The 11,648-nt window shown below is 36.9% G+C and overlaps 1 protein-coding gene across 2 annotated transcripts; it reads left to right on the forward strand.

The window, feature by feature from the left end:
• The first annotated feature begins 1,783 nt into the window (after window positions 1-1,783).
• SH2D7 (SH2 domain containing 7) lies at window positions 1,784-10,603 on the forward strand. Of its 2 annotated transcripts, XM_009681633.2 has the most exons (6): window positions 1,784-2,065; window positions 2,660-2,749; window positions 5,368-5,533; window positions 6,311-6,529; window positions 7,658-8,299; window positions 9,478-10,603. In XM_009681633.2, exons 1-6 carry the CDS (start codon window positions 1,890-1,892, stop codon window positions 9,526-9,528), a joined length of 1,344 nt encoding a protein of 447 aa, XP_009679928.2. In that variant the 5' UTR covers window positions 1,784-1,889; the 3' UTR covers window positions 9,529-10,603. The 2 variants fall into 2 exon arrangements, with proteins under 2 accessions (XP_009679928.2, XP_068814929.1); XM_068958828.1 differs by lacking the exon at window positions 6,311-6,529.
• The last annotated feature ends 1,045 nt before the right edge of the window (window positions 10,604-11,648 follow it).

The following is an 11,648-nucleotide window of genomic DNA, read 5'->3' on the forward strand; positions in this document are numbered from 1 at the left end:
AGATTTCAGACTAAATTGTGAAGAGCCACCACGGAAATCTCTGGTTTAAGCTGTGGGTGCCAAAAATCAAGACATTATGGGCCTTGTTTTTATGGAGCACCATAAACTTCAAATTACCAGGGTAGTTGTGTATGCTTACCATCTTTGATTAACCATGACCTAGAATGGGCATTCAAAATTCTGGGGCCACTTTCGAATATTTTGAGTAGGCTTTTAGTTTTCTTTTTTAAACTCCAATAAACTCATTTAGTGATGAAAGATCTCATTAGCTCTAAAAAAGGAACCAGAAACATTTGCATTTTTGTGACATGGATGCAACCTCAAGTTTGTCATTCCTACTTTTAAAGCATTTGCAAATGAAAGAACAAATGCATTTGTGCTCTTATGCAAAGTACAGCTGACTCTAGTCAAAGGGAAATATTATTTCTATTCATTTATTAAAAAAAGATATTTGTTTTAAAGGGGTATACAACAAACAACCCTCCCATTATTTTCACATGAGAATCGAAGGCTGCAGGACTAGAAAGTTCAGTTTTTACAAGACCACGAGAACTCCGACTGGAGTAGGGAGACACACATACTTAAATTCCCTTCTCTGGTTACTTGTGAAGAGAAATCTAGCTCAATCTAGTTTCTTGGTGAAATACGTCACTAGGGAGTTTCCTGTAATTGTGCGTTATAGGACACATTTTACTAAACTGTGGAAGTAAACTGGAAGTTAGGCTGTGACATAACTATCTCGGGCTGAGCCCAAAGCCACTGACCATAGATACTAGAACTAGAGCTGAGAAACACTTTTCATCACATACTTTTGTTATTAAAAAATATAAACGTGATTTGTTATTGTGATGGAACCCTTCTGTAAGACGAGACATGGTCTGCTGCAGTTGGCCTTGATGTCGTAAGACAATAAACACTGCAAACATTTATTCCTTTTTATGCATTTTCTGCAACTAGATGAGAGTACCTGGTAGCAAAGCTTCTGGGTAAAGGCTTTGTTCGGGAGTATGTGCTCTATAAACTGAAGATGACTGTTTTGCCCATGTATCATATGACTTATAGACTGGAACGGCATCTTCAGGTGAAACGTGTCTGTATTTGCTGGGTTGACTAGCTAACTAAGCTGTCTTCAGTGGCTTCTAAATCAACAGATGTATTTCGATTTCTCAGAATTTCTTGTAAACTGCTATATGTCCTTTCAGTCACACTTTTAATAGAAACACTAAAAAGTGATGTGAATTAAGTACTGCTTTATATGGCTCCACTGACCAGCCAGAGAGTATTCACTAGGGTCCCATAAATCACCAGTGATCTGTTACACCTTTCATGAAATGCGTGTGCATTGGCTTTTCAAAATCACATACTTCCCTTCCAGTCCATCTATCTAGATGAGCCTTCATCCTTAAAGTTTCCTATTATTCAGCCTCCTGTTTATCTGAAATATCACTTTTCTCCCTTTGGAGTTTGGTAGATTCTTACCTTCCTTATCAGAATAACCATCTGTAATATTGCAGATCAATTATAGTAAGTAGAGAAACAGTTAGTTACTTAATTTACTCAGGAGACCAGGGCTTTTGTGGAGAAATGCAAAGATAAAAGAAATTTCTTCTGAGATTTTCACGGAAGGTTTAACAGATGCTCTATAACAGGCATTTTCTATTGTGAGGAGGAAGTGAGAAGATTTTTTACAAGAAAAGCAGAAAACATTTTTTGCTTGAAAAGCAATGACATTGAGTCTATTTTACCATCTTGCTAGAGAACAACAGGGTAGTGAGTACAATAAGCAAATGAGATCACATGGCCAAGAATATAGACGGCAGGAGTAGTTTGTACAGCAGGATTGCTCTCACTTTTCCCTTCAACGGCTCCAGGTTCAACTTCACACCAGGATGGAGAGGAAAGAGCAGCAGTTACTTTTAGGAAAGGAAACAAGCTCAGAAATTGCAAACCAGTCCTTTCAGACGCTAAAAGAAATAGTACTGAAGTGGTTTCTGGAGACACAGGCTGCAATAATATTAGAGAATGGTACTTTTCCTGAATGGTTCCATGGATTCATCACAAGAAAGTAAGGCTATGTATAAATATACTATGGCATAGATTATATTAAAAATGTAGTTAGATTTCTCTGTCTTCTGAAAGTAAGAGAGATTTTATGATTGGATTTAAGCTTTCCTTGAAAAAAAGAAATCTGCCCTTAAAGTCTGTATTTTCTAGTACCTAGCTGGTAACATTCATATACAGACAGAGAAAGCATTAAACAACGTTATTGTGTTTCATTGCTTAAATGCCAGGACTTGGTGTGTGCTCTAGAAAGGTGAGAGAACATTATTATGCAATTTTCAGAAACTTTTGCTGTATTATTCATTTTTTTTTAGTTAAGCAGGCTTAAGTTTTGGGCTATAATAATCAAAAAGTCAAATCATTTAAACCCAACTCAAAATGTAACAATCAGAGGCTTAAAAAATGAAAATTGTTTTTGGTTGGTAGCAAGAAACAAAAAAAAAAGTATCTTGCATACAAAAAATGAATGGAAGGTCCACTGCTTTGTTCAATTGTTTCTAATGAAGTGATACAGTGCAGTGGTGTTTCTAGGAATTTTGTTTTAGTGCATCAATAGAACTGGTTGTATTTATTTAAGTGTAAAACATTCTTTGTATAGGCAGACTGAAGACATGCTGAGAAAAAGAGATGTTGGCTGTTTTTTGATCAGACTAAGTGACAGAGCAATTGGTTATATTCTCTCGTACAGGTAAGGCTGTAGTGTACAAGAAACAAAAGCTTGCTGCTTCTTGGTTGGGAGCGGTCACCATTTGTTATCTGTACTTTGCTCTTCAAAATATTTTAGTTCATGAGACATTTATTCCTTTAAGCTTGCTTCCTGACAACACGTGTAGTTATTCCTGTAACTTTAAGAGTATTGCAAAAAAAAATTTTAAACATGTAAATGTTCTACACCATGCAATGAGATATCAAATGTGCACCTTTTGGGAAAGCAAAAACAAACTACCCAAACCTGGAGTAATTGTTCTACTTTTCATCATTTTTTATTCATTAAGGGGATGCTCTATGAACAGAGATTGAAAGAATGCAAAGAGTTAGAAGAAAAATTGTTTTAATTGCTCAAACTAATGATAATGGGACTGTGAAACCTGATCATCAGGGAGCAGCTGTCAAGCTGATTAGTGCAGTAGACACTAGAAGTACACGCAAAACACCTTTGCTGACCTTTGGACAGTGTTCGATATTTTATGAGGAGCAGGATCAAAATGACCCTGTGTGGTTAAGCATAAAAGATGCCTTATGCTTCCTCCAGTTTGTTATGGGGGAGAATTTCCACTCCTTTTCTCATGCTCCAACATCGTACCTGCAAACGCCTTCTCCTTCTTAGGCTCCTCCCCATGTATTCACACTGCTTTTCACCTTATAGGTCAGTATTAAACCTTACACTGTTGCCTACCAGAATATGTTGATAACTCAGTAGCAGGTTCTTGAGGGGTGGTTTTCTGGCACGCACAGTACATTTTCACTCAGGTTCATGGGGTAAAATTCAGAGGAAATATGCAAAGTGGTGGTAGTGTAGTGGAACTGAATCTACAGTATCAGCTGACAGAAACACATTAAGGTGTACATAACTAACAAACGTGTTTCATTTCAGGGTCTTTTTTTTTTATAAGATTATTTAAAGGCAATATTGTTTTTAAACGTAAATATAGAAGGGTAAAGGAGTCCAGACAGATAAGATTTTCTCTATATCTTTAAATGCACTGAGTCTCTAAGACTACATTCTTGGGACCTGATCAAGCTTCCACAGTGGCTGAAACACAGATGAATTGTAGGCCTATAAAATCATACTGACATGTAACTTCCATATAAAGAGCATGAAAAAGTGCTGTAGGAGAAATAAGACAGAAAGAAGCTGTGGTCTCTTTACATAAAAGTGGTATAGAAAAAAATTGCAGTTTTTAATCTGAGCATACAGAAGATGCAAACTTTTGGTTTTCATGTCTGGCAACATGCAGCAGCGGCAGACAGTGGTTCACAGAGACTACAGAACAGAAAGTAGTGGTCAGTGGCCCACAATGAAAAGAAAGAAAAGGGAGAAGAATGTGCAGAACAGCATATTTTATCCACAGGTGCTATCTCAGTTAAATTCTGTCTGGTTAGATTTGTTTGAAGAACCATGCTGAAATTAACTTGGAGTTTTGTCCAAATAAGATTTGCTGAATTTTTTCCTCTTTCTTAAATATTACCTACAATTCATTTTACATGTTCTGAATCATGTAAGAAACATGCCTTAGGATTTCAGACTTCTTAAGACTAAAAGGAATAAAAAAGATCCCTCCTACAGAAACCACAGCTGAATCTCTAAGTTCCAATTTTGCAACTTAGTTAAAATGCTATGACACTTCCCACCATGAAATTGCTTCTGTGTTATTAGTTTAGTGAAAATGTAGTCACTGTAGTTGATGTTTTCTATGTCATGTTCACTTCAAAATGGGATTTTTTTTAGTTTTCTTTTTTTAGTGTGTGTATATGCAAAACATTCATGGAAAGTATATGGGCAAGTGTGTTGCTTGCTCATACTAAAAAAATCTCAAAACCATTATGTCGTAAAACTACAACACCTTCACACTTTGGAGCAAACAGTTGACGCAGGCAAGGCAGGTACTGTTATGTCAAGTATTTATCTTGTGTGGACTTGTGAACCTGAAAAGAGGCTCGATTTGGAAGGCCAGTAGGAACAGGAGAGGAGAGAAGCCAGAATGGGAAATATATAGAAGAAAAAAATATGAAAGTACAAATAAGTCTATAACCATGACATCCTAAAAGTAAACTAAGTTCTGATTTTCTACATATTTCCAGTTGGGGAAAAACACTAATAAAAAATGAGAAAATATGCAACTCGCCCTTCTCCTATAACCATTCCGCAGTGAGTGTTAACAGCTTACTACTGCTATTTAATTCTTTTTGTTCATCCAGACTGTGAGATGTAAAAGTTCAAATCCTGCTAATGACCCAAGCTGAAGGTCAACATGGTTTCCCGTTATGACAATTCTATCTTTAAAGATTTTCTAAAGCTATAAAAGTAGACTAGAATGAAAATGCAACAACTACATGACGAAAACATCAGGTTTGTGAGCCTAACTTTCAAGAGTTAAGAGGTTTCATATTTGACTTTGACAGGTCTCTGTGACCTTGTCACAGAGACAAGGTAAAATCCTTTTATTCAAAAGCTCTTCTGCTTTGATTGCTCAGATAAATGTGGTTTGAATCCAATTACACCAACTTCTGAGTTGCCAAACTTGAAGTGAGGATGCCAAACCAAGCCAGGGTATTCCTAACCCAATCCCATGACTTTTATTACAGAGGCAAAGATCGATGTCGGCATTTTGTCATCAATCACTTGAGTAACGGCTGCTATGTTGTGTCTGGGGATACCTGCGCTCATGAAAGTCTTGCAGAATTGATAAGCTACTACAAAACAACTGTAATTGAGCCGTTTGGAGAAAGTCTTACAACTGCCTATGCTAAGGTGGGTTAAGGAGTTCAGAATTCAGTTAGTTGCTGATGAAAGGGAACCGAATATACTAAAATATTTGTTTTGTTGCTTTGGCCTAGGCTAAAAAATATTGCACTGAAGAATGCTTCATCAACATGTTTGTGATTAATCAGAGGACGCAAAAATACTTATAGCTGAGCATGGGATATTGTTGCCAAGACAGGCAAATAAAGTAGAATTTTGAAATCAAACACAGTAAAGAATAGTGCAAATATGATAAAGAATATTGCAGACTAAGGTAAAACAAGCTTTCCAAGTTGAAAATATGCATGCAGGCTGCATGAGGAATTAATGGTTATTTCAACAATGGATCTCATTTACTGCTTGTGAAGACTGCTGCTCTAATTAATACTTATCAGTTTGTTGGATGGACATGCTTTAGTTCAAACTATACTCTCATTCCATTCAATCACCAACATCTCCAGTCCCTTCAATGGAGTTGCTACAGAATGGCATAGCTATGCCAGAAAGCAGAATTCAGCCCCTTACTGGAATTCTATTTTGATCAGTTGCACCTCTTATTTTTATAGCACAAATTGAGAACACAGGCATATCTCTGTGCAACAGGATTCTGAAATATGCATCCCTAAAAAGACACATCATGAACGTGAACTTAAATAGTAATTTTCATATCCTTTCTGAAGTATTACACCCCCTACATTACTTCCAGAGTATTATACAGAAATGCTATATGAAAGTGTTAGCTTTCACAGAATGAACAACACAGATTTCTAACTTTTTTCTCCATAGACAGCTGACAAAAGTGTATACGATGAAACCACTTGGCATCAGAAAAATAAACCAAACAATAAGACAATAGCTTCCTTATTTGCAAAGGAAATGTCCGGTAGCTCAACAGCCACAGTACCAGTGGGTAACACCTACAGCAATTCTGATCACAGTGAGAAACTCCTAGATTTCTCTTCAAGATCAAAAATAACATTTCACGATCATTCGCAGAAAGCTGAGGTAAGACTCAACAGAAATTTAATAAATAGCTACTGATAACTATCTGAAGAAGAGGCAGAAACTACTCTTCAGTTAATTAGTGTCAGTAGCAGGATGGTGTTTTAGTACTACCATATACCCCATTCACAATTCAGTGACATTATAGAGTTATAGATATGTTTCTGATTGTACAGCATCATCCTTGAAATTATTTTGTGCCAGATGTAATTTTAACAGTTTCACTAAACAAAATCTTTGTTTGCAATGTGTTACAGTTACAGTCCGCCTGTGCTGCCTTCCAGGTGCAAGACTATATGATATCAGCACTGGGTTAGAAATAAGCCTGAGTTTCCACATTAGCTTGGGCAAATGACTAAACCTGCTATCTCAGTCCCTATCATCTGTAAGGTGGGAATATCAACACTTAGAGGCCTAAATCTCATATATCCTGTCTTTAAAGGAGGTTAATAGGAAAGCAGTAACTCTGAAAGACCTAGTAATGACTGTGAACACAATATCAATTAGTTTGCAATGTGATTTGTCACAGAAAAATTGCCCCATGAAATCTTGTGCTGCTTAAATTTAGGCCTCACCATTAAAGTGGCAACAGTCTTTCACCAGGTCTAGTGATTCCTAATCCAGGCTAGCATATTTGTTTCTGCAGCTCTACATTATGTCTGTTCTTATATCCAAAATCCACTGCAAATCTGCTGATACCACTCAGCACAAACCTAACAAAGAGCTACAAAGCGGTTGTTCCATTTCAGTCAAACTGACTCCCAGTTGTTCAAACTGACTCCCAGCCATCAGCATAAGACTTTTTATTGGGGATTTTAAAAATAGAGCCAACCACTTCCCCACATATATCCCCTTATATGAATGAACTACATATTCTGAATTCTTTTGATAATCTCAGATGCTAGCTTTATCAATCAAGCCATGACCCCCAGAGACTTAGTATGCATTTGAATTGTATAAGGATGTAGTAAGGGCTGCAAGATTTATAAAGTACATTACTTTTCCTTTTCATTGCCTACAAGTGACTAAGGTCAAAACTATCTCAAAGACTTTTTGTTAATACATTGCATTTTGCATAGGTAACATTGGTGAAAATTGGTTCTTTCCTTTCTTCCTTCCAAATTTCATCAGGATTCTGACATAGCTCCACCACTGCCAGAGAGGAGCAGCTTGCTCACATTTGAGACCCTGAAGCATGATTTAGACAAACAAGACAACATTGTATACGCAGAGCTGAACAAACGCCTTCTAACTGACACAGCTATTGCTCTGGAGACGCAGACTGCTACAGAGAAATGCCTTGAAAATTCAGCTTGCCTGTCAACCAGTACTCAGTGGAAACAGGGCACAAATATAAGCACAGTTTATACCATGACCAAGCAAACTGAATGTACATACAGCAAAAATATTGATCTTCTAAAGCCATCTCCTCCAGAAATCGTGTATGCTGAACTTCAGCTGCAGCAATGCAAAAATCACTCATTTCTTCACAGTCAGACGCTCCATTCCCTAACTCTTCCTCTATCAAGTGCTCCAGAAAACAAGCTGACATTATATTCTCCTGCTTCTCTGCACTCTACGTTCACTCCAAAATTACCCAACAAAGCAAGATTCACCACAGAGTCCCAAAGCTCAGAACAGCAGCTTGCAACCTATGAGACCTCTCTCCACTTTAGTGAAGACCTCAGAAAATCTGATGAGAAAGTCTCTTATGAATCACTGAAACACAGAATGTATGGGCAGATTGAGAAGATGAAGTCTGGCTTTGATAACGTGAGCACTGTTTATGAGCAGATTCCTACTGCATGGTTGAAGTCTTTCGGCTCAGATCAGGCTTCAGAGGGAATTTGTATACCTTCTTTAATGCAACCTATTGTTGCTTATAATCAGACATCAACTAAGAATAAACATATTCTCATATTCCATAACAGAGATCTATGCTGAAAAGATCCCTAAGATTTTCCTCAAAGGCTCATCTTCATGGCCAGTGCCTGTAACACATAGCACACATGAGCCAATTTCCTTGGATCTTGTAAAAGCAGTAGAGTCAGAAATAAAGTAGAGAATAGTTAGGGTTTCCTTTACAAAAAAGCAGTTGTCTGTTATTTGGAATCATCTGAATGAATACAAACCTGAGGTATTAATACAACAAATACCTTCTGCAAGCCAAAAAGCACTAGGTTGTTATAATGAGTTGGATTGTTTAAAAGTAAAAATTCATGACAAAAGATCACAAAAAGTATCCTTGATGCCTACAGCAAGAGGCAGTATCTTGATTAAAATAATATTTCTTGAAACTTAGCATATATGTAAACATATTATCTATAATAAAAGGTATATTAAAGAAAGTTATATTCTTACAGACTAAAGATAGTATGAATTTTGGGAGGCTAGCTTTTAGGCTGCTAAGTGTTTTCCTAGAGAAGAGTAGATGTCAGAAAGGCATTTAACACTACAGTAGACAATGTGCTAGTAACTGTGCAACATGATCAGAGCTGGAAAGATTTGGGGTTTTTGGGGGATATATAGAGGAAATGCCTATTATACATTTTCCATCTCTAACATTATGAGTACCTTAAAAATCAACACCTGACAGTGATATACTCAAATCACTGATTCCATGTTTGCTAGCTGTTACATATTAATACTACACACATGCAGGTGATGCAAAGATTAGAGGATTTTATTCAGTTGCTTAAACTTACACACTTAGTGCTGTCTGAGATGCCATAGGGTATATCCTCTGTAGCCTCCAGCTGCTGGTCTGAAAGAGTGCGGATCTCACAACCTCTACTGTACCTTTCAGATGTCTCAGCTATCCTACAGACTCTCAAATGGCAACACAATAGGATGCATATTTAGGCAACTGGATCAAAATTATACTTTCACTGGCTTGGGAAATGTTTCTTTTCGCTTCCCTAATTACATTTTTCTTCCTTTTTTGTTGGCAGATGGATAGGAGAAGAAGATTTTTTTTCACTGACAGGAAGAATAAATCATGAAGAAGGAATGTTACATTTGCTTAATTTTATAGGTCACAAAGGCATACAAGGACGACTTCATCCTTTTAATAATTTCACCAACGAGAAAAAAATATGCCTATTTTGAATATCTAAGTAAAGGCAGAACCTAAAAAGCAAATTCACCACTATTGCTGTTCTGAGGAAAACAAAGCCTCAGGTGAGAGGACCCTCTCAATCTCAGTTTTCATTACACCAAACTATGTGTTTTTAGGGCCAAATCTCAAGAATCCCAGACTGACCCAGTATCCCAAGCTCATCAGCATGGAACACATGGTGGCAGAGGGTCTGGAGGAGCCTCACATTTTGCACAAGACCTACCTTCAGTTTCCTGGGCTGTATTGTTTCAAACTGCGAGGAGCAAGATACCTTTTACATGGATCAGTCATATAACTGTCTTTTTCTCACTGTGTACAGCAATAATGGCAGCATTGCTTTCCTATTTTTTCTGTGGCACTGGCCACTTAAATGTTTTCAACGCAGAAACAGCAATAGCAGTGCAAAACCATTATTGAACCTACAGACTCACAGATAATTCAACAGATTCTGTGCTAACAAAAAACTCCAGCTAATGGAATATGTGAATTTTTACTCCTCTATCAATTTGACTGACCTTGTGTTGTTCTTCACGTTCTTAGGCTGTAAACTCCTCTGAGGCAGGAACTGGGATTTTGCTCTGTCTTTGTACAGGACCTAACACAATGAAGTCCTGGTGAGGGGCTTAGAGTACAAATTATTATAGAAATGCTAATAGTATACTTAGGTACTTGTTTACATTAATTAAAGTAGTATTTCTATGCAATGTGAAACATTGATAATGAGTTATCATCAAGATATTACACTTTTTCAATACTATATTTTTCACTCTAAACAAAATCTTTGGTTTGATTATAACCTTCCTTTTTGCATGGCTAAACTCAACTCAATTAAAGCGAGTTTAATTCTAAAATTGGGAGAATCAAAGAAGAACCAAGCTCTTTGAACTTTAGTTTATTTGGATATTTATTTGAAATCTTCATTTGAATGTCTGGAAAATAGACAATCATTCATACTTTCTCTCAGCTTAAACTAAATGTACCATTTAAATGAGAAATAAATTATATATACTTTTAAAAACGTATTCTCCTTGTACAGATCCTTTAATCCTTTTATTTCACGTATATACTGATCATAAGAAGTTAAAAAAAACTGTTGTTTTGCTTTTATCCATTAGATCCTGTTAGAATTCGTATCCTCCAAGCACTCCCAAGTGGTATTTTTGGGAGAAATGTAACAAACCTAATGTTTTCTGAAAAGGTGTAATTGGTTTTGTATTCAAACATCAGGAATTTCTGCCAACGGTGCTTTTTGTCTTCAATATACTCAGTCTCGCTAACAGTTTTTATAGCTGGCAAATACTGCAGCATATAGTCTGTGACTCTTCACTGGGCTTTTCAACTTTTTTCTATGCAGCATTCATTCTTGCTTGAGCTTATTGTCAGGCACCAAGTGACGAAAAAAGTTTTATCAAGATCACTTGCAGAACTACTTGTGGAAAATAGTGAGTAACCTACCCCTGCACAACGCTAGTGGCACAGGAACCAGTGCAGGTGATCACAGAAAGATTGTACCATTTAGAGAGATCGCCAAATGGCAGAATGCCAGAGCAAAGCACTGGGGCTCAGCAACTCCCTGCAGCCACTACGGAGCATGAGCTGTCGAAAAAAGTCGTACCTAGGTGTCAGTAAACTTCACTATCTTTAGAGACAATATATGGATACTGGAAGCACAGGTTAGAATAATTCTATGAGTTTGCAAACTTTTGCCAGAGGATCAACTGACCTAATTTCACAAAGTTAGAACATTAAAGCTAAAAATACTCTGTCACACATTCCCTGTCCTCTTTCAGCCACCTTACATTGAAATCCTAATGCACAATATACAAGCTATCCTCAGCTTGAAAAATAAGACCAGATTTACCAATCCTCACAGCAGACAAAACGACAGTACTTAAGCAATTACTACTTTACGATGAAGCAAAGATTCCTTCTCCTCATAGTGTCCTACGTTCTTTGGAAGATTCTGAATACAAACTGTACATCTTGTTCCTTGTTCCTTGTTCA

This window comes from Struthio camelus, chromosome 12, assembly GCF_040807025.1.
Source record: "Struthio camelus isolate bStrCam1 chromosome 12, bStrCam1.hap1, whole genome shotgun sequence".
Classification (NCBI taxonomy): domain Eukaryota; kingdom Metazoa; phylum Chordata; class Aves; order Struthioniformes; family Struthionidae; genus Struthio; species Struthio camelus.

What these genes read in the sequence shown, in the direction of transcription:
- SH2D7 (XM_009681633.2), top strand. Translation starts at nt 1,890, where the DNA reads ATGGAGAGGAAAGAGCAGCAGTTACTTTTAGGAAAGGAAACAAGCTCA. An exon ending in GGTTATATTCTCTCGTACAG is followed by an intron (nt 2,750 to 5,367) that starts GTAAGGCTGTAG and finishes CTTTTATTACAG; the next exon opens with AGGCAAAGATCGATGTCGGC. An exon ending in TTACAACTGCCTATGCTAAG is followed by an intron (nt 5,534 to 6,310) that starts GTGGGTTAAGGA and finishes TTTTCTCCATAG; the next exon opens with ACAGCTGACAAAAGTGTATA.